At 32.3% G+C, this 23,037-nt stretch overlaps 3 protein-coding genes and 1 long non-coding RNA gene across 4 annotated transcripts in view; 2 read left to right on the forward strand and 2 right to left on the reverse strand.

Moving 5' to 3' along the window:
- Positions 1 to 4,019, reverse strand: part of LOC106668607 (alkaline phosphatase, tissue-nonspecific isozyme-like) — a 27,807-nt gene extending 23,788 nt beyond the window's left edge. Inside the window, exon 1 of the mRNA XM_014397514.2 lies at positions 3,876 to 4,019. Within this exon, the coding sequence (XP_014253000.1) occupies positions 3,876 to 3,939 (64 nt within the window). The 5' untranslated portion in view covers positions 3,940 to 4,019. The remainder of the gene's footprint in view (positions 1 to 3,875) is intronic.
- LOC106668609 overlaps positions 1 to 6,583 on the forward strand; it is a 9,205-nt gene extending 2,622 nt beyond the window's left edge. Inside the window, exon 2 of the long non-coding RNA XR_001340777.2 lies at positions 6,071 to 6,583. This is a non-coding gene — a long non-coding RNA (uncharacterized LOC106668609). The remainder of the gene's footprint in view (positions 1 to 6,070) is intronic.
- A 494-nt stretch (positions 6,584 to 7,077) lies between these two features.
- On the forward strand, positions 7,078 to 10,310 carry LOC106668608 (tubulin alpha-8 chain-like). Its single transcript, XM_014397515.2, has 8 exons — positions 7,078 to 7,189; positions 7,249 to 7,465; positions 7,593 to 7,894; positions 9,131 to 9,370; positions 9,433 to 9,623; positions 9,683 to 9,779; positions 9,839 to 10,002; positions 10,071 to 10,310. Exons 1-8 carry the CDS (start codon positions 7,187 to 7,189, stop codon positions 10,195 to 10,197), a joined length of 1,341 nt encoding a protein of 446 aa, XP_014253001.1. The 5' UTR covers positions 7,078 to 7,186; the 3' UTR covers positions 10,198 to 10,310.
- A 95-nt stretch (positions 10,311 to 10,405) lies between these two features.
- Positions 10,406 to 20,847, reverse strand: LOC106668580. The gene is made up of 6 exons (XM_014397476.2): positions 20,643 to 20,847; positions 18,012 to 18,188; positions 11,547 to 11,833; positions 11,317 to 11,467; positions 11,025 to 11,200; positions 10,406 to 10,947 (listed from the first exon to the last, which is right to left on the reverse strand). The coding sequence occupies exons 1-6, from the start codon at positions 20,815 to 20,817 to the stop codon at positions 10,528 to 10,530; spliced, it is 1,386 nt and encodes a 461-aa protein (XP_014252962.1). The 5' UTR covers positions 20,818 to 20,847; the 3' UTR covers positions 10,406 to 10,527.
- Positions 20,848 to 23,037: the final 2,190 nt, after the last annotated feature.

Below are 23,037 nucleotides of genomic sequence, written 5' to 3' on the forward strand. Positions count from 1 at the left end.
TTCATTTGTTAAAAACAAATAAACCAGATTGGCATTCATTGGCCAATTGGCACACGTATGTCCACAAACAATTTCTTTTAAATGTACCAAACAGAATGGTGAAAATGGCACGTTTTTAATATAACCAGCCGTGTCTAATTTCGGCAAAATGAGCAATTTTCATTTTTTCACATAACAGATTTTCAAAGGAAAAAGCGAGTTGTTCTATTTTACGGAAAAATTCAAAAATTGGAATTCAGTCTCCCTTGGCTTACCCAACGTATAAAGGCGGATTGTGAGTTTGAGGGAGAGTGAGTGAGTGAGTGAATGAGTAAGAAAGTGAGACAGAAAGAGAGTGAGTGAATGAATGATTGAGAGAGAGAGAGAGAGAGAGAGAGTGAGTGAGTGAATGAGTAAGAAAGTGAGACAGAAAGAGAGTGAGTGAATGAATGATTGAGAGAGAGAGAGAGAGAGAGNTGTGTGTGTGTGTGTGTGTGTGTGTGTGTGTGTGTGTGTGAGAGAATCTGTATTTATTATAGTTGAAAATTAAGAAGGCGAGAGAAACAAAGGAAGGTGAATTGAATTGAATTGAAAGGCTTTATTACCTATACACGCAGATATAGGTCATATTGACCTTTCTTACAATCAACGATTTCCACTTGACAAAAATAAATACAAAATAAACAAATGAATATGGAACATACATAGTTTTAGCTCGAATCAGTATTTAATTTAATATGTAGTGTGTAATATAAAATATATCAAATTGTATTATAAACGATGCATCATTTCAATTTATAAAGACTACAAAAGATAAAAAACTATAAACTGTAAACATAAAATCTTGATGTAGATATAAAAGAAAAAATTTTAAAAAAATTAAAAATATATAATCATATTATAACCATTTAACAAGTGAATTAGTGACCGTATTTATCAAGGAGTATTTGGTAGAAAAAATTATTAAATTTAAGTTTAAAAAACAAAAAAAAATTTATTTAAGTATGATGTAAAATTTATCTGTAAACGTAATTAATTGAATTAATTACGCTTTTTATCTAAGAAGGTCTTGGTTGAGATGAAAAAGCTAGTGACACGAGCGGGATCCCGGCAAAAACCTTAGTGAAGAAGTATAATTAATTAAAATAATGAATACTGTCATTTATGACTAATAAATGCATATAAGTAGACATAATAAAAAACTTATATGTAGATTCATAGACAAGAGGATGATTATACAAGTTTTGAAATTAGTGTTTCTTTTAATTTATTTTTGAATATTTTATTTTTTAGATTATTACTAATTGTCTATGACCCTAATGCTTTTTAGTAAAAAAGAGTTGCTAAGTGTTTTTGTTTTGTATTTTGGAATTCACAACTGGTTTGAATGACGAGTATTAATATTGTGTGGTGTTTAGTGACCGTTAGTTAATGATTATTTGTAGATCGTGAGATGCGGTCTGGTGTGTTTAGAAAAACATTTTCTTTATCGTGCCAACGTTTCGATCTTTATTGAGATCATCTTCAGGGCTCAAAGTGTTTGTTTTCCGTGTAGGTGTGCCATTCTTGTGGGTCCTGTTGAGAGTGGCCAAGAGTGGGAAAACAAACACTTTGAGCCCTGAAGATGATCTCAATAAAATTCGAAACGTTGGCACGATATAGAAAATGTTTTTATAAAACCTACATCACACCAGACCGCATCTCACGATCTCTAAATAAGTATTAATATTATACACATTGTAAAAATATTTATAATTTTCATAAAAATATTGTGAAGTGTATTTAATTATTTTGTAATTGAAGGTACCAATTGCTAAAGTTTGTACATATTGCAATTTTAGGATGCCTAATGGTTTATATTCGTCATAAATTTTATCATAATATTTTAAATTTAGTGACCGTTAATTGTTGATTATTTGGAGATTATGAGATGCGGTCGAATGTGATGTAAGTTTAGAAAAACGTTTACTTTAACGTGCCAACGTTTCGATCTTTATTGAGATCATCTTCAGGGCCTGGGATTTATAAACATTGTTTAAATTGTAGATTTATGACATTATGATATATACATTTTTATGACATACAATTATACTTCATGTACAATTATGCAAGAAAATGTTTTTCTAAACCTTCATCACATCAGACCGCATCTCACGATCTCCAAATAATAATTTTTAAATTTAGCATGAATCTTATTAACATTTTAATACACTTTTCAAGTTTTTATGAATTCATAATTCAAGAAACTCACGACTACAATGCGATCAAGTATTTGAGACATAATGAAAAATATATCCTTTTTTATTTGAACTGATTCATAATATGGCAACTTGTTGCATCTGTATATTAGAGTGTTTTAGAGTGTATATTTTTTTAATAATGTAATTTACTTGCCTATTCCATGATGAATTACATAAATTAATGGATCCATCCGGAAGAAAGAGAGAGAGAGAGACATTCAGATTGACCATTTGTATGAATAAAAGTTGAAAATTAAGAAAGCGAGAAAAACAAAAGAAGGCGAAATAGAGAGGATATGAAAGAATGAATTAATATCGTTTTATTTGAGAAATCCTTGCCAACTTAGAGAGAGAAAGAGAGAGAGATTGATTGATCGTTTTGGTTAATCACACAAACTTATGTCACTTCCACATTTCGTACTCCTAACGTGTGAGAGAGAGAGTGAGATAGAAATAGAAAGAGAGAGAGAGAGGAAGTGAGAAAGAGAGAGAGAGAGAGAGAGAGAGAGAGAGAGAGAGAGAGAGACATTCAGATTGACCATTTGTATGAATAATAGTTGAAAATTAAGAAGGCGAGAAAAACAAAAGAGGGCGAAATAGAGAGAATATGAAAGAATGAATTAATATCGTTTTATTTGAGAAATCCTTGCCAACTTAGAGAGAGAAAGAGAGAGAGATTGATTGATTGTTTTGGTCAATCACACAAACCTATGTCCCTTCCACATTTCGTACACCTAACGTGTGAGAGAGAGTGAGATAAAAATAGAAAGAGAGAGAGGAAGTGAGAAGGAGAGAGAGAGAGAGACATTCAGATTGACCTTTTGTATGAATAATAGTTGAAAATCAAGAAGGCGAGAAAAATAAAAGAAGGCGAAATAGAGAGAATATGAAAGAATGAATTAATATCGTTTTATTTGAGAAATCCTTGCCAACTTAGAGAGAGAAAAAGAGAGAGATTGATTGATCGTTTTGATTAATCACACAAACTTATGTCCCTTCGACTTTTCGTACACTTAACGTGAGAGAGAGAGTAAGAGAGAGCGAGAGAGAGAGAGAGCGAAAGAGAGGAGAGAGACTATTAAATAAAGCCTCGTTGCTTTCTTTACAATAAAAATAAGTAAAGAAGTATCCAGAAAATAAATTTAGCAATTCAAATTAATCATATAAATCAATATTTTTTGTTAAACAAACCTAAATCTCACGGTAAAGTGTCGTACAAGGCAAGTCAAACCATTATAATGAAACTTCCAAAAATTAAAAAAAGGTAATATTTTAAAAAAGTAATATTTTGCATTCGCGCGTGTTCTATCTGAGCACAATGAATTCGTACATTCCAACACCCATGTGCTCGAATTACACTTAAATTGAATCTTCAATGGAAGATGAAGAATGAAGAACAAACATACAATCTGCACCTAATAACCTCTATTGTGTATGCCGCAATTCCTACAATTTTTTCAAGACTCACGAAGAAGAAGAAAAAACTTAAATAATTTCGACTTTTTCCATTTAAATATGTTTGACTTGTCAAATTGCTTACAATAAAGGCAATATTTGAGATTTTGACCAATCCCTAATATCATTTTTTATTTATCATTATTTATTAATTTATTTATAATAAGCATATTAGGTTTTAGTGTATATTTGCACACTTACCGACGACCGAAAAGCACGGCCGAAGTATCGCCAGGAGGAGGAGCAGAGATGGGATTAGTGTCATCGTGATTTTAGTTTGATGACCTGCGTGCGCCTTGGACGATGCCGTCCCCGTCCTAAGTGTACGGCCTATTAAAGTGATTATATATATATCACCCCTCTGCCCTACTCTCGTTCTTTACTGTGCTGCCACCTGTTAGTCTCACAATCCTAGGTGGGATATAAACTGACTAGATGACCATTTGTGTCTTCCAGTCTCCTTCGGAACGTCTGTCTACAATGATTTCAAAAGAAAAGTCGATTTTGAAATCAGGATTTTTCAACTAGACTAGTCCTAATTATTTCTTTTATATCTTAGCTTTTTAACAATGCGTCCGAATGAATTATTTAATCCTTCTATTTACAATTTTAAAATATCATATATTGCAATAATAATTTGTTTATAACAAAATTTTATTTTCTTCTCAGTTAAAGTGACAAATAAAAAAATTATAAATTGCCCAAATTATTTTAAGGTTCAGGATTTTTTCCAATAATTTGCACATACTTATTCATAATAATATAATAAAGTTTTCTATTACAAATAATATAAATAAATACTTTTTTTAATTTAAATCCTATAAGAGGACCATCATCTTGTTAAAATATTTTAAAGTGATAAAATTTTATGCTAAAACAATAAAACAGTTAATTTAGTAGACACGTTATACAGTAGATTCTCCTTATCCATGGGGAATACGTACCAAGCATCACTGTGGATAAGAAAAACCAGGCTTCGAACCATTTTCTTCTGCAAACCAAGCAGTCACTTTCTGTATCGCGTTTTCATATTAATTATATTATGAACGAACTTACATATTTCAGGTTTTTTCAATAAGAAAAATACGTGTGGTAACATACATAAATTTTATTCCACTCAGGAATATGTACATACATCAACAGGTATGTTGACCTCAGGATAAATTCAAAAAAATGAGAAAAAATTATTAGGGGCCTAAAAAAGAAAAAATTTATAAAAACGATCAATTAAATCCATATGGTGATAAAGCAGAAAAGTTCCTCATTCATGTTTCTCAAAGAACATTATAGTTTTTGTCTGGGTTTTAAACTCCTGGAAATTTTTCTGGAGAGGATGCTTTGCTGAATTTGCAATAAGATGGCTACAGAAATGTTTGACAAAGAAAAAACAAAATTTTGCCAGACCCTTCCAAATAGAAACAACAATTATTTGGATAAAAGAATCAAATCTCTTAAACTAATGGAGATGCTTTATTATGGAAAATAGATGTTCCGAAAATGGAACATGGGAAGGAGACAGGAGTCAAAGGCACAAATTTTGACCTAGCAAAATCTCTAGGCCCCCACCATCAATTTTACAAGCTGAGATTCATGCAATAGAACTCTGTGCGCAAGAAATCTTTAAAAAAGAATTAAAAGGTGCACAAATTCTCACACAGCTAAGCAGCACTGAAGGCCTTAGTCTCTTCTACCTTCAGCTCAAATTTTGTTTGGGAATGCCTCCTGGAAAAAGTAATCAGGGTATTAAAGCTGTCAAACAGGCTGAAAAACTGGCAAAAATAGGAGCCCAAGTCCTCACACCGCAAATTGACACACCCCAAATGTGGTGCAATACAATCAAAAAGTGACTTAACATCTCAACAAGAAAAGACAAAAATGTACCCATCTCCATGTATGCAGGAATTGAGGAAAATAATAATTTATGCTTGCCATTGGCCATTTAAGTATGAACCACTAAAAAATGGTAAAAACTGAGATAGAAACCTGATGACTATGCCATGATAGCAACATCAGAACAAGTCCTATGAGATTGAAAAGCATTAGCTCAGAAACAGTGTGTCCACATTAGAATTGCAAAACTAAAAATGGAATTGGTGAAGAATTCGGACATCCTCAACTACCTTAAAAGTGGTGTTCAGTGATAGAAAGGGATACCTAAGTCACCACGACCCCCTCCAAAAAAATAAATAAATAAAAATAAAAAACTCAAAAAAGATGAAACTCATTTGACAGACCAAACCAATGAGACTTGGCAGGCCACAATAATATAAGACGAACTTCTGGTCCATCAGCATATAAAGTTACAAAATTACTTCATTTTATAAATTAAATAATAAAAATAATTATAGCAAAGTAATCAGGACTTTGCTTCCATTAAAATTACGTTTTACTTGTAGGATATGCTGGAAGATAGCTTTGAAGAGTGGAATGCTGATTCTACAAAGCAAGATCTGAAGATGAATTTCTTTTTTTTTTTCATATTAGAAATTTATAAATTGTTTAGGCTTCAATATATTTAAAAAAATTTAATTATTTGAAAGACTGTTTCAATTGTCACAAAAGTAAATGTAACGACTCCGACAAATTAGTAAATGTCAATATTATGAATATGTTTTTAATGAAATTGAATGTAGAGCATTTTTATTGAATATACTAGTTAGCCTTACCATTAGTTTATCATCTCTAATTTGCCTATCTGTAAAACAGCAATCCTAGAACAATAGTTATTTGTTCTAAAATTTTATCAAAGCATAATAATACCTAGTTACACATTATTACATAACAAGAAAATCATATTAATGCTATTTTGTACATTTATAATCGAAAACATGTTATCTACCATGTGAAGGAATCGTGTGACAAATATATCATGTTATATTGTTTTGTAAATAAATAATTTCTTAAACAAACCTAGTCAGATATGTCTTTTCAAACAATCCCATTACTGAGCAATTTAGCAGTTAATTATCAAATTTATATTACAATAAGGCAAGTTTATTGTCTGCTCCATGTGTAAATATGAAAAGAAAAAGATTTTTTCAGTAAGAATTTAAATTAATAATGTATAGCCTGTTTATATAGTTGTTTTCAACCAGTATGAATTTAAATTAATATATAACCGGTTTACACAGTTGATTTCAACATCACCATTTCGTAATCTAAATGAATTTTTCTGGATAAGCATTTTTTATTTATTGGGTTGTAATAATTGAAGGAATGTACTGAGAATATACGGAAACAAAGAGAATAAATAATGTTGTACATAAAGATGTAATTGAAACAATTTAGTAGCATATTTTTTAAAAGATGATCTTTAATTAAGTATTTAGGTTAAAATAGAAAAACCTTAAAAAATAATTTAAGGTTTTTATTTTTATTTTTATTTATTTTTTTTTAACTCACAATTTATAAAAATGAAACACATGGTAATCCAACATTGTGGTTCAAAATATAAAATTGAGTAAAGATTACTATTGCTTTCTACGCGCCAAAGTTTGAATCGATTATTACAAATGGTAAGGAATGCTGTGTTATTATTTAAATAATATTTTAATGTTATGGTGCTCGCACACAGAGGGAAGTTGTATCAATCCATGTCGGACAAGCTGGTGTCCAGGTCGGTAACGCATGCTGGGAACTATACTGCCTGGAACACGGATTACAACCCGACGGTAGTAAAATCCCTGATGGCAACACCATCTCCGACAGTTTCAGCAGTTTTTTCATCAACATCAATGAAGAAAAATATGTTCCAAGGGCAATTTTAGTCGACTTAGAGCCTTCAGTAATAGGTATATATAAAACACCATAGCTTATAAGATTTTTTTACTTTTTTGAAAAAGTGAATTGGCATACTCACCCCACCTCAAATCATTTCTATCAATAGATAAGATGTCTATTTCTAATCCTGTTTTTTAGATGAAATAAAAGTCGGAGCGTATAAGGATCTGTTTCACCCCGAGCAGTTAATAACTGGTAAAGAAGACGCTGCGAATAATTTTGCAAGGGGGTACAACACGACTGGGAAGGAAATAATAGACCAACTGATGAATTATATGAGAAAGCTTGCTGAAGGATGTGCCTGCCTGCAGGGGTTTCTTGTATTCCATTCTTTTGGAGGAGGAACGGGTAGTGGATTCATGTCTTTATTAACAGAAAGATTGTCATTGGAGTTCGGAAAGAAGAGTAAACTAGCTTGTACAATATACCCTTCGCCACGAGTAAGTTGCAGTATGAGTACGATTGTTTTTCCATTAGTAAAAGTAACACAGACAAAAAATAACACACAATACAAAATTGTTAAAAATTTAGAATTGAACTAGGTTATGACCTTCCTATTTATTTTCATTACGATTTCTGAAGTTGATTTGTTATAACTATGCCTTTATATAATTGGCACTGGGTCACTTAGGATGATTGAAGAACTCACTGAAGATGACCCAAAGCCAAAATGTATCCGAGGAACATCAAAACCACTAGTGTAGATGTACCCAGTGCCAATTCAATCTGTTTTCACCCACTCACAGACCAACATTTACCACCCACTTTATATAACTATTATCAAACAAGAAATATCATGAATCATTCATTGGTAAAAGAATATACCTATTGAAAACAAAATTAGTTTAATAAACAATGAAGGTACAAAATTTGATAATTTAACCTGTACAGAATCTGAAGTTTTGTCAAAATTAAAAGAATTTTCAAAATTTAAGAATTTAACCTGTGCTAGATTTTAAAATTTTTGATTTATTTATTACATTTATACAGAATACAATGATTTGTCCATTCACGTACCGGTCGTGGGGCAAGTTGCGAGTTAGGGAATGGAGGTTTTGGGCAAGTATCAATCGGGTTCAAAATTGGTCAAGAAGAACGACAAAATTTCAAAATTCTAAAACTAAAAAAGAATTCTATAATTGACTTGATAAATTTATACATTTCTATAATTGTAAGATTTCCTTTTTTTGTTTGCACGTGATGTACATAAAGTTTGGCCATTTCTGATCAGATCCAACACCGAAGAGGCGAGAACTGCATCTGTCTGACAGACCAAAACACCAATTTCTCACATAATCTTAGTTTTAGCAAAGAAGAACATAGTTGACAATTATAGGAATTCTAGTTCAAAACCTTGTAGACAATAATGGTAAAATTTATTTCAGGTGTCAAAGTCTCCTGTCAAATATTTGACAACAAATATTTTCTTTACACAAACAAATCGTCCTACTCAGGCCAAAACAACTAGGATAGGCATTCCAAAATAACAGGACCAAACTACAATTTCTATAATTATTATCACAGAAATAATTTGTTTTAATTTTGAAAGTGATTTTATCGTCCAGCTAGTCCCATTCAATTAACCCACACTTTAAACTGTTAATCGTGGAAAAAAATTCAATTTGTTTTTAAAATATTGCGATTATAAAAATTATTTTAATATTCATTATTTGTAGATTTCAACTTCTGTCGTTGAACCTTATAATTCAGTTTTTGCGACGCATGCCACAATGGAAAATGTGGATTGCATGTTTATGGTAGACAATGAGGCCATTTATGAGCTATGCAATCGTAATTTGGACATAGAACGACCAACATACTCCAATTTGAACAGGCTCTTAAGCCAAGTAATTTCTTCCATTACTTCATCCCTTAGATTTGAAGGATCTCTCAATGTTGATTTAACTGAGTTCCAGGTTTGATCTATTTTTCTTTTTTTTGTAGAATCTTTTGAAAAATGGCTTAATTCAATTTACAGACGAACCTTGTACCCTTTCCAAGGATACATTTCCCCTTGATAAACTATGCTCCGATTATATCATCAGAGAAGGCGCAACACGAGCAGCTATGCGTATCTGAAATCACCAATTCTTGCTTCGAACCAGCAAATCAACTTGTCAAATGCGATCCACAAAGAGGAAAATACATGGCTTGCTGTATTCTCTACAGGTTTATTATAAAAGTCTTTTTTTTTATAATATTGTTTATAATCTCATGAAATATTTCAGGGGTGATGTTGTACCGAAAGACGTTAGCACCGCTATAACTTCGATTAAATCCAGGAGGGCCATACAGTTTGTTGACTGGTGTCCAACTGGATTCAAAGTAATGCGAATTTTTGTTTAATTCTTGGTTCAGCTTTGTATAAATTTGTATTATCGCAGGTTGGAATAAGCGGCCAACCTCCGGCTACCGTCCCAGGTGGAGATTTTGCTAAAGTTCGAAGGGCATGCTGTATGCTGGCCAATACAACCGCAATCGCAGAAGCGTGGGCTAGGATAGATCACAAATTCGACCTTATGTATGCTAAACGGGCTTTTGTACACTGGTAAGTCAAGGCTTTTGTAGTTATTTGAAATATATTTGTTACTTTTGTAAACATGTTGGTGTTTTTAGGTTCGTTGGCGAGGGCATGGAAGAGGGCGAATTTTCTGAGGCCCGTGAAAATCTTGCAGCCCTTGAAAAAGATTATGAAGAAGTTGGTGTCGATTCTATAGATGAAGGAGAAGAAGAAGAAATTTGAGAAAATCAAATGAAGACATGTAAATAATCAAACATACAAAAACGCAATTATTTATATCAATAGTTCATTTATTGTGCAAATGTACAATCATTTAATAAATATTTACATACTAATATGTGTTAATGTATTCAAAAAGGTCAAATCAATTGACATATGAGTATGTTTTGTATATATGTACAACAAAAAAACCAGTCCTTTTTCCACAATTTTACCCATTATTTACACCCGTTTTGAATTTATGTGCAACATAAATTATATACAAACAATATATTTACATCATTTTAAATATGTAAAGTTCAAAGAATCTTATTTGTGATGGCATTAAATGTGTTATCTTTGTTCATCTGCATCGAGGGTTTCTTCTGATTCAATTAGCTCAAGGGTTGAAAGGTTTTGACAGCCAAAGTATTTTTGGTAATCTTGTTCATTTGTACAAGGCGCACCGTAGATTGTTCCGTTGAGAAGTCCTTGAGCCGTTCCTTTGTATTTGACATCTTCAACCGAGTCGTAAATATCGCTTAGGCAGGTTGACGCTGTCATGTTCGACAGCGAGTTGATCATAGAATCCCTCGAATCGTTCACTTTCACTCCAATAATGATGACATTTTGCATATCGTTTGAATGTCTGTGTGCAGCCCTGACCATTTCACCGCCATAGCTCTGGTCGACGAGGATGATGAGTCTTGTCGCTGAGCATTTCACGATGTCCCGGAAAAAATCCCTGATCGAATAGATCTCTCCTTCATCGTGCTAAAATCAAAACAAATATCAATATCATAAGTTGTTACGATTTTAGACGGTTTTTAAAATAAAGAAATGGCACTTACAACTCCATCATTATTTGAATCCCAGAGTAACAAAGAACCATCAGGCAAAGAAGGACTATTGAGGTAGATAACTATAGAATCTGCACACCTTTTCGTCTCGCATAAAGTTCTTATGTGGTATCTTATAGCCAGTTTAATACTTGAAGGATAAACATCACCCAAATCTTCATATTCTTCTGTAAAATACCATAATTTTTAAAAAATGTTCTTTAATTTTACTTTTTTTAATTAAGAAACTGTAAGTTAATTTTAAAAATGAATTGTTATAACTAAAATTTGCATATTAACTTACCATATGAGGAGTCAAGTCCATTGGCAAAAAATATTCTCAAATTGTTCTGATTGAATCCACTTCTAAGAAGTAAAGTGTTGATTGTTCTTAGGTTCTTAATACTCCGTTCATCACTCATTTTTCTGTTCCACCCGCCAGAAATGAGCACCGCCTATGAAAAAAAAATTCTCTTTCAGCAATGCTTAAACTTTTGACTTAACATGAAAAAGGAATATTTAAAGGATATTTACATGATCGCAAGTCTGCATGAAAGCGCATTCGGTCTTGATATAATTGGTCGTATCGCAGAATTTGCTGTTGGTCTCTAGAGGGTCGCAGCCACTGGATATGCGGTGTTTGATCATCGTCGGGCACTCGCCGTTGAAACCCTCAAGGTCTGGAATGCACACGAGACTGTCGTTTTGCGAATTCTCTAATCTGACTTCTGGAAGGAATAGAAGTTTGCATCCGCCTCTTCGTTTCGGGGCCCTCCTGTGGCACATCTCCCTCACCCATTGCTGCAAGCACTGGCCATCTTCTGCGTACACAAATGATAGAATTAATTTTCATAAAATATTTTTTATAAATAAAGTAAAATTAGAAAGTTTATGGAAACATATTTTGATAGGACAATACGCATATTTATTGTTTGCTTAACAAAAAATAAATTGAAAAAATGAAATAAAAGACTAACACAAGGTTATTTAACAACATATTGTTTAGGGTTTTAGCAAAAATTTAAATAATTACAAAAATCTAATGGACAAATAATATAACAAACAGGAAAGTATTTTCAATTTTTCTGAATTGCCTTCCGGTCAGCCCTATCATTGCTGATGTTCTGTTACCATGTTACTTTGTCAAGCATGTATCAAGTCTTTGATTGGGAATTTTAATATAAATAAAAAGAGAAACAACAAAAATAAATTTTCATGATTTGATTGAAAAGTGAGAAAAAGTGTGAAATTGTAATCCTTTAACGAGCAAATGCCAAGCGTTCCTTGGCAAAGAATATTTTACATTTTATGGGTGATAAATAAATATTTATCAAATGTAATATTTAATTTTTAAATTTTATTCTTCTCAATTTTCAATATGTCCATGTTAATTGTGGAATTGAACTATGTAAAAATAACAAATTAATATTTATGAAAGGGTAATGAGTAATACAAATAAAAAATATGGTTATAAAAATTAGGTAAGTATGAAAAATTTCTTGCAGGTTAAATTAACCTTCTGTGTATATAAATTGTGATTTATAAATAAGCAATGAAAGCTTAGGGCTAAAATAATTATTTTCAATAACTTTTCGATTTATAAGTGGGATTTTAACACCTAGAAGAGATAATTGCGGTTGTTGGGGGGGCACCTTCTTCTTAGTCATAAAAGAGTTTACAAACAGGCAAAGAAAGCCGTTCGAAAGTAAGTTGAGCCAAAAACGGTAGAAAGAGGTAAGTTTAAAGGGAGAGATTAAACACCCTAAACTGTTTTCAAGTATGATTAAAACCGAAAAGATCGGTGGAGATTTGAGCCGAGTCGATAAGTATAAAGCCCCCAGGTCTGAAAGTACAACCGTTCCCATCTCATTTTCTACCATTCCCACTCGGCATTCACCCACCGCTCAAAATCCATTTCCACGGGCGTTTTCACAGTCCGGACCGACAATGGTTTTCCGTGTCACTCAAAAGGCCCCACTGATTTGTTTTTAATCTGCCATCAGGGGCCCCTTTGAGCCTGGAGCCGGGCCTTTGATCTCGCCGACTCTTCAAACGCGCCGCCTTCTACGCCTTGGATAACACGTTTATTAATTGAGTGGATGATGCCGGGCCCCTTTGATCTCCGAGGACCCTACGGTAGCTTACCCTTCCTCACTACCTAGCCAATAACTTCTTACTTAAGTTTTACGGCCGTCCCACACGGCGCAGACATCTTCATTTTACATATTTTTACAATTCACTTCTTTTTAAAATAAAAATAAAAAAACAGACCTTAGTAAAGCAACCGCCAAGAATTTCGTAAGTCGCTCCCCCGGAAAAAACATGTAGATCCATTTTATAATTTTGGAAGTTTTGGTCAAAAATCTCATAAAACAATTACCAATAATAAATCATCCAAAGGACAAAGCTGCTTTGCCAGTTTTAGGCCCCAAATCGTCTTCTGTTAATTTTTGGTCACAAATATTTGTCATTTTGTAAACAAATCGAAAATTTAACAGAGGTCAATTTCCTACATAATTTTGATCAGACCCAAAACGATGGAGAGAAATCGGCCTGACAGACAAAAACAATTCCTCACATGACACTAGTTTTCGCAAAGAAAAAAAAATCTTCCAGTAGATCAATCTTTTCCTGTCAGCATTCATCACACATATTTGTCTTTTTGTAATCAAATCTAAAATTTACCAGAAAACAAAGAGTCCCTCCACAGTTACATAGGACCCTAGTTTTATCAAAGAAGAAAAATTCTTTCTGTAAATCAATCCTTGAAAGATTGTGGACAATTATTGTATTTTTATTTGAAAACCTTATAAAAAGACAATGAAAAAATATTTCCAACCGAAGGACAAAGCAGCTTGGCCAAGCCCCAATATCAAGCCCCAAACTGTCTGTCAGTTTTTAGCAACAAATAGTTTTCATCTAGAAAACAAATCTAAAATTTAACAGAAGTCGATTTCCTCCATTTTCTCGTATAAGAGCAAAGAAGAAAAAAAAATTCCATTAGAACAATCCATGAAAGACGGGGTCTGTATCATCTTTGACCACAAATATTTTTGTTTTTGTAAACAAAACTAAAATTTACCAGAAGACAAAGATTTCCTCCAGTTATATCCTGGAGATCAATCCTTTAAACATGGAATAAATGGTGGACAATTATTGGATTTTTGTTTCAAAGCCTTATGAAAAAATAATGATAAAATATTTCCAACCAAAGGATAAAGTAGCTTGGCCAATTTTATGTCTTAAAGCGTTTCCTGTCAAGATTTTTACTGCAAATATTTTTATTTTTGTACATAAATGTAAAATTTAACAGGAGTCGATTTCCTACATCATTTTGATCAGACCCAACACGATGGGAAAAAATTGGCCTGATGGAACAAAACAACAATCCCTCACGTAATCCTAGTTTTCGCAAAGAAGAAAATGGTTGATAATTACTGGATTTTTGGTTCAAAACCTTATAACAGTGGTAAAATATTACTGACAAACGACAAACCAGTTTTGCCAATTTCAGATCTCCAAGTGTCTCTTATCAAATATATGAGAATTTTTTCGTTAATCTGTTTCCTCCAATTCCTCACATTGAACGGCATTAAAAACCAGCTTTTCAATGGAATGGTTGGCGGGTTCACATTTACAATTCGCGTCAAGAGAGGTGTATGTAACTCCTGATGATGAGCGTTTAATGCTATTAATCCGGATATGTAAACAACAATTCTGTGAGTATAAATGTACACAAAATGAATCTACATGCCCACCCCCACCTTCAACATTTCTATAAGATCTGAATGTTAAGATTGAAAAATTAATAATCCATGTAAAAAGATGACAAACACCTGTTGACATTTTCTGCTTTGTCGGAAATCTTAAGAAACTGATATAAAAATAGAAGACGAACCAAGCATGTCAGAAATTTCGCAGTTCAAAACAACACGCATCAGGATACTTTATTTTTTTTTTTTATAAAGCACCATGCGGAACTAACAGCCGACTCGGCGTGCGAGAAATTCCCCTCATTCTCCCCACACGGTCGCAGATGGATTTGTACAAATATTGAAGAAATGTTGAGCCAGGGGGGCTTTTTTTCCCGACTGGCGTTTAAATGGAGGGCATGCCAGCGGCGAGATCAAAGACTTTTTGGCTCGTGGCGTCTCCCCTACCAAAAACTCTTTATTAGTCTATTATCCGTGGAAGGCTCCTTGAGCCCTTTGTAGTTGTAAGGCACCGCCCATCCAGTAGTAAAACAAGGACCCTCTCCAGAAGTGTCCCCTGAAAGAAATCTAATCATATGCCTGCCTACTTTTTTTCCCCTCTTTTTCGGCCGTTACTCCCGAGGAGAGAAAAATAGACGAAGGGTAGGAATTGGAGGAAAAACTAAATCCATTCATAAAAAGGATACATATCTAACGATATACAATATAGAAGACAATGCCCATAAACCATAAAATTGGCTTTGGTGCAATCCAAAAGTTTCAACATCTACTGAACACAACAACAATAAACTCCCTTTTGACAGCTTAAAATATACAAAAAAGCCTACAACAACCATGTTTAATTTTTTCTCGTAAAATATGCTATTTAAAATATAAAATTGTTAAACATTCAACATAGTTTGAAATTTTGATTTTCCTCTTCGGGGTATTGAACCTTTAGTCCGGTCGTTTACAATCACTTCGGTCTGCCTATTTTCGCTTTTAAATCCTATGATTTCAGTTACAAACCGTTCCAATGAAAACCGTTGTTAACTATGATCTTATGATTTATACGAACACCATAAGTTTGGACATTAACATTTAAATCACGCCTTGAAAACTAAGAATTTTTCACGTTGAAATGTTTTAGACTTTCAATTTATACTTTCAAACCTCACGATCATGTTTCGTTCGTGATTGTCCAATGCACAATATTGTTTTCATGAACAAAACCGGAACTTTTTTGGAAGTTGACCTATACAGTCAGGCAAACCTTGAAACCTTTTTTTTAACGTGGACTATTTTAGACTGTTAAACCCTATGATCAGAGTTAGAATCATAAATTTCCAATTTACACTGTTTACTGATACATTATAATTTACATGTTAAAAAACCGAGAATATATACTAACATGGATAACCAGGCAAAATCATAAAACCCGCAGATTTTTTAACTTTTTGGCCTGTTTTAGACTTTCAAACGTTATGATCAATTTCCAATCATAATTTCTAAATATTACTTTTCCAAATATTCATTTAATAATGCATTGTTAAAAAAAAGTCAAATATCAAGCCTCAAGTTCAAGTCAAATATAAAACTATTACTTTATTTATTAAAAAAGAATTGGAAAGAAATTTTATGAGAAAAACTTGTTCTAAAGTTTAAAGTAAATTGCTTTAAAATGCAATACTATTGGGAATTATCATGGAGAAAAGGCTACCTAGTTGAATATAAATGGTTTGAAATTCGAAAATGTATGCTACTTTTTATGGTGGAATTCGTAATTTTAATTCTGCAAAAAGCGTACTTCATTTCAAAATCTGCTAAGGGGCAAGATTTTAAGCATGGTGAAAATTAATTCATGATTGTTGAAAAATTGAAAAAAAAAGGAGAAAAGAATTTCAAATATATATACAAGTAAATTAGTTAAAAGTGAGATTTCTTGCCAGGACATGTCAGAATTTCCTTTGATATTAGTTTCTTATGCAGAATTTCTTATTGTTCATTGAGAAAAAATGAAATATGTTGCACCAGTTTATGTACAGTAATGATCAATATTGACATGCGTACTCGAACTTGGGCTTCTGTTCTAAGCAGACTTCTTGTTCACCGACGAACTTCTGTTCGTTTAAGTCAAACAAGTGAGTCCTGTCACACATAAGTGCACAACGTTCAACACCCGTTTATTATCGCGGAAGAGCCGTTTTTAAATTATTATCAATTAAAATTCCATGAACTACACCGAGATTCGAACACAGAATAGCTTGGCAATTACGAGTCGGACGCCCTAACCTATCGCATTCCCCATATGTATTTTTGTAAATGTAACAGTGGCGAATCGTATAAATCTTACAGTTTTTATAAAATTTAGAAATGTTTTGTAAAAAAAATATAGAACAGATACTGAAAAGTAGTTTGATTATGATGCATAGTGTTTTAAGGTAAATCATGGAATCTGATTATTCCAGAGGAAATTTTGAATTTAAAAATTGGACTCCTAAAAACAAAATTAGGTTTTGTAACATGAATTTCGTATAGATAACCAAATAGACAGAAGAATGTATGTATGTTCCATAAGTGAAGGTGGTAAAATATCACTTCTGACTGTATTAAATCAGCGAGGATGTACTGATCAGGATGATCGTAAATGACCAAACTACAGGTTCATCAATGCGCAGAGGTCACCAAGTGGCCAAAGACCGATTCTATCTTTTTGTTTTGGAACCAATTCAATTGAAAAAAATGACCTTCCTCGCCACAGAGGCGAACTCAAAAAGCTATTATTGTGTATGGCCATGCGTCGAAAATCGGAGCCCGGTTTCTCAAAAACGTTTTCCCCCTAATCACGCCGTTTTCTGTCGCACCTTCCCTCCGAATTTCTATAATTGCTCGGAGACCGTGGCGTCTGTGGAGGATGTTCTTCGTGTTTCCTAGAAGGCTGAAATCAATATCCCATTCCTGGAAGGGGCCCCGCGGCTCTTGCAATTAACTTTGTGGTTTTTGAAAAGATTTTTGTCGAAAAAGCGGTTCGGAAGCGCCGTAATATCGGCGTGATGGGGGGGTCAGAGATATTTTACGGCGTCCAAGTTGGAAAGTAGGCCGACTCGGACCCATCCGTTAAAAAACCATTGAAAATATCATTTTTAACGCCTCAAACATAAATTAAGGGACGGGCTTTATTCACAAAAAGAAAATCGGACAACAAATCTGGAATTTTAAGGCAAAACTTTTGACAAGACACTGAGCGAACTTCAAACAACTTCCCCTAGTTACACTTAAATATAAAGCAGGACTTAAAAAAACTCACCCAATAAAACAGTTCCACGTGTGTTCCCGCAGGTCTCTGCTGTGTGGTTGCCATCGATGAAAAACATGTAGAGCTCGTGGCCGAATCTCTTCGCTGGTGCAGGGTCTAAAACGAGAACAGCGTCGTGCTTACCGGTCCTCCTCCCGCTGCCGTCAGCGACAAACGTTTTGTATTTTACTGTAAACAAGATCATAAATTAATGAATACATATTCAATGTAAATGTAAAAAAATCAAGGGTAAAACCAAGTTTATTTGAATAAGAAGACCTACGCTTTTAAACTCCTTGATACAAATTCCTCATTTTCAGATATTGCAATAACTAAAATAAAACCGGCTAAATTTTACCCAAACCTAATAAAACTTTAATGAAAAAAAGTTAATTGTTTAATTTTCAGCATCACGTTTTAAATTCGGCGTCGATTTATAGAAAATTGAAAACGAGCAGAGGATTCGATCTAAGCTAGTTAAGTCTCGCAGTTCTTTTGTTTATTGAACGAGCTAGATTTATTAATTACAACTGCAAAAATCAATAGTTTAATCAACGGAATTTCTACAGGAAAAGGTTGAAAATAAATGATGAATAGGCCAAAACCAAAATCAATAAACTGGCAAGCACTAGGCAGAATGTGGCTTGAAAGGATGTTACGCATTTTTAACTTTAATTTGAACGAATTTTGTCGTAAAATATTATTTTTTAAACAAAGTTTAAAATCTAATAGAAGAAAATAATTGTGAATCAGAAAAATGCAACTTGAAGTATAGATAAATATAAGAAGAATGTAAAAATGTACAATTTGAACTTACAAAAATACTAAATTGAGCTAAAATTCATTAAAAAAATTTATTGTTATACCAAGTTTTTCCATAAGATTTTCTTATATAAACAAGTACAGTTTATATGTTCACATCGACAGACAAATTTGCATTAAAAAACCAATGGCTTTTATTTTAAGCTTTACGAAAAATAAAAATTTATTTTAAGCTTTACGAAAAATAAAAATACATCGATCTCGAATAACATCCCAGGACAATTTCAAGAGTTGTTTTAAGATGGCAAGATTAGAAAATCACAAGGGATATTTAATAGAAGGAACACAAATGGGGAAAAAGCTTCTTAAGAAAGGAAGGGTGAACGCCGGATCTTTCCGAAAAGTATGAAAAGGCACTGGACAACAAAGTACTGCCGTCATTCATCCATTGTTCCAACAGTAATCCTTCCCAGGACTTGTGTTATTGAAAGGAGTCACTGTATTCTCGTGTCCCGAGGCAAGAAAATCCGTTAGTGGATATCTCCCCTTTACAGGGTTTTTCTCCCCCGAATGTCATTTTACAATTGAGTGGACCCGATAGAAATTGTTAACTGTCCGCGGTTTAGTTTCACAACCCAGGTCCGTAAATTCTCGCTGTTTATGAACTATGAACTGACTCGACTATGATCAGGGACAAAAAATATTGAATAACACGAAAAAATCAATTACAGTTATTGTTTATGCTTATTGATTAATCTGAAACAATTTTTGGAAATATCTTAGTCTTTACACGCTAAATTAAATGAGGAATCTTGAAATCTGCTCTGTCCAATTTAAAAGTTGTCACCTCAACCAAAAGCAAAATAAAATACAATTATTTCAAACTATTCACTAACGTACAAAATGTGGTTTTGCCAAAACCTCTAAAACTTGGTGTCAAGACAAAAAAATCTAAAATGAACAATTTTCCAAAGGACATATGTTAAAGTTTATCACTTTGCCCAATTTGGTTTGGTCTGGTAATTTGTGGAAATATGAAAGACTATCAAAAAACTTCCCAATTTAATAACCCGATCATTCTAAACCTATTTAACACTTAAAATATAAAGTTTTTAAAAATGTTGCAAAAATGCTTTTACAATTTTTAAATTTAAATTATTCAATTAAACTAGAAAGTTGGACCAAGAACCTGAAGAAGTTCTGAATGTTTTTAGTTTTAAAAATATTTTACTTTTTTTTAAGGACAAAATTATAATTTAATTTTCTCTTTATCTATTTGTTTTCACCTAGTAATTTTTGGAAATATGCATCGAGCAGAAAACTTCAAATTTGACTAATTTGAACATTCAAAACTGAGCTGGGCTTTTTATGCTTGTTTACCATATAATTTTTATTATTTACTTTAAAAAATTGCATTTCTGTTGTTTTATTTTTAAATTTTACTTGTTGAATGAAGAAGAAAACGACTGAAATGTATATCTACAAATAAAATTTAAAAAAATAACAAAAGTCACGTCTCGCTTATTTTTTAATTAAACAATAGTTGTTTTATTTGACAATATTTTATATCTAAAATCAAATTGTTTTATATATAAAGAACAAATAATTCTGCTTGATTGAGTGTTGTAGATTGAAAATAATACAAGTAGCAGTGTATAAATGAAAAATTTACTATGCTAATTTCTATTAAACTACATTTAAGAATAAAGTTCCATGGGGTTATTCTACAGTTAGTCCAATATATTAAATTTTAATATGATTTGCTAGAAACTGAAGATAAAAATTGAAACGAAAAGGATGTGTTAAAAAGACCAGGTCCTTGAGGAACTTTGTGCGTGAAATTTTTGTTATAAAGATGAGGCTGAAGTAAAAGTTTCTTACCAGAAGTAGTAGTAGGCGAGACGGCATAGACATAGAAATCGGACTTCTTGAGATCGCAATTCTGGCAGTCGTCGTTGACCAACTTGAACGCCGAGTCTGCCCACGTCTGGAAGACGTTTTCAGCTCCTGCGAGGCCAATGAAGCAGACTGCTAGTAGAGCACGTTGGAAATCCATGACTGAATGAAGTCCCAATACACCCTCGACCCTTATATAGCCACCCCCACTGCGGGCCCAAGTGCAAACAAGAGGGACTTCAAACGGGCCGACAGAAACCCCACCCTTCCGAGCTCCCTCTCTCCCTCCCACCCTCTATATCCCTCTTAATCTCAATCTCCGTTTTACTTATTGTAAATCGTAATTGAATGTTTGACATCGCTCTGGGGATTATCACTTGAGGAAATACCACGGGAAATCCCAGAGTAAATTAAATCCCAGTGGTGCAAATCCTTCCAGCCCCCACAATAGGTAGACAATTTTTTTCTTACAATTTGATGGAATTCCCACAATTTTTATTATTGTCAACATAAATAAATAAATAAAACTATAAACTGGTGAATTTCCGAATTAAAAAAATTTGTTGGTTAATGGTTAATGTTTATTATAAAACAAGAATATGCCTACAGGCCAAAAATTCCGAAACAATCCAAATATGACAAAAAATAACTTAATTATATATCGATTTAAGGAACACGGCCATTTTTTTACTGAAATCATTGTTTACTTGTATTTCTCCTATATCCTGTTTTCATTATAAAAAAATTAACAAAATAAAACAAAAAGTCATAATAGTAACCAAAACTATCAACTGAATTTTAAAACGAATATTTAGTTTTTACTCCCAAAATTACGAAGCCTTGTATGCTGGAACCTTTCCTTCAAATAAAATAATTGGAAAAAATATTCTTATCAAATCAATTGGTATTCACTTTGAAACTATGTTGTAAATTGCAGTGTTTATATGTTTTATTTTTATTGTTGTCGTTATTAGTAACCTTGGTGCTTCATTTGATTTAAAATTTTAAGGCTCTTTTGTATATTTATTATTCCACTGATCTTTCTCTTATTTTCTGTTTATTGCATGTATTATGCTTACTTTTTTTGTCAATTTTGTTTCCGGCTATAATGCGCTTACACTCTAGTAACTCCACTAATTGACTTTATTTTATTTTTCCAGATGATTTTGTAAAATTATGTATGTAAAATGTAACATTATCTGATAAAGAAACTATTTATTTATTAATTCGCAACCAAATTACACACACGTATTTTTTTCTCTGTTATTAACTTTAGTTATATTTAAGGTTTCATATTTTTTATGGACTCCTTCCCTTGATTTGACTTACTTTTTTGAGAATATTTTGTCAATTAATGTTGTGTGAAAAACTTGATTTTCCTATATCATATGTTTAGTAAGCTTTTTATTATTGTTAACAAATTTCCAAATATATTGAACTTATCTGTTGTATTTGATGTTTTCTCTTCATAAATAATTTCATTGTTTGTTTGGAGTTTCTTTTTAGGCCATTTGTTTATTGAAATCATTGTTTAGTTGTACTTCTCCTATATCCTGTTTTCATTATAAAATAAACAAAATTTCTATCGAATTAATATTTTTTGAATAAAGTGTCGTTAAATTTTCTAACGATTTTGAAATTACAGTGCTTATCATGCATACTTCAATATTTTATTATTTCTCTTTGTTAGTAGCACAAAGTTAATTTTATTTGAACTTTTGAAGTGATTTTGTACATTTATTATTCTATTGACATTTTATTTATTAATTTTCTCTAGCTTTAAGTATTTCTATGGTAGAATTGACTTTCGTTTTTGAAAATAGTTTGGAATTGTATTATTCTACTGATGTTTCTATTTCCTTTGTTTCTTATACTTTATATTATCTTGTTTATTGTGCCTTGTATTTTGGGTTATTCGCTTCCTAATAGACATCACTTATGCGGAATATTTTAATTTTTTTCTGTCTATAAGAGCCTGTTTTAAATTTTTTCTTTTCTACTATTCCACTGTTCATCCTTATATTTTCTGTTCGTTATGCCCTTTAGTTTTGTTAATTCTATTCGATGTAGACTACACTCACACATTATATTTTTCACTTAGTTAAAAAATTTACAATATAATATAATAAATTATATTTAATATTTTTGCTTGTTTTATGATATTGTCTGCTTGATTTGACTTCAGTTTTGGAATTGATTTTTGTAAATGTATTTATTCTACTAACTTTTCTTTGTTTATTGAGCTTTTTATTTTTGGTAATTCGCTTTCGAGAAGACTGCATTTAGTTATTAGCATTTAAGTTTTATTTTTTCCTCATACGTAACAACATTAATTGATTTGATTTAGTTATTTGAAATAATTTGATTATTCTACCGTTGT

Source organism: Cimex lectularius, unplaced genomic scaffold, assembly GCF_000648675.2.
Source record: "Cimex lectularius strain Harlan isolate CLEC.00 unplaced genomic scaffold, Clec_2.1 scaffold111, whole genome shotgun sequence".
Classification (NCBI taxonomy): Eukaryota; Metazoa; Arthropoda; class Insecta; order Hemiptera; family Cimicidae; genus Cimex; species Cimex lectularius.

Coding starts and splice junctions, on each gene's coding strand:
- LOC106668608 (XM_014397515.2), top strand. Junction 9,780..9,838: donor GGTGTCCAACTGGATTCAAA/GTAATGCGAATT, acceptor GTATTATCGCAG/GTTGGAATAAGCGGCCAACC. Junction 10,003..10,070: donor AAACGGGCTTTTGTACACTG/GTAAGTCAAGGC, acceptor TGGTGTTTTTAG/GTTCGTTGGCGAGGGCATGG.
- LOC106668580 (XM_014397476.2), bottom strand. CDS start 20,817: ATGGATTTCCAACGTGCTCTACTAGCAGTCTGCTTCATTGGCCTCGCA. Junction 18,189..20,642: donor CTCGCCTACTACTACTTCTG/GTAAGAAACTTT, acceptor TCTTGTTTACAG/TAAAATACAAAACGTTTGTC. Junction 10,948..11,024: donor ATTCAAATAATGATGGAGTT/GTAAGTGCCATT, acceptor TTTTGATTTTAG/CACGATGAAGGAGAGATCTA.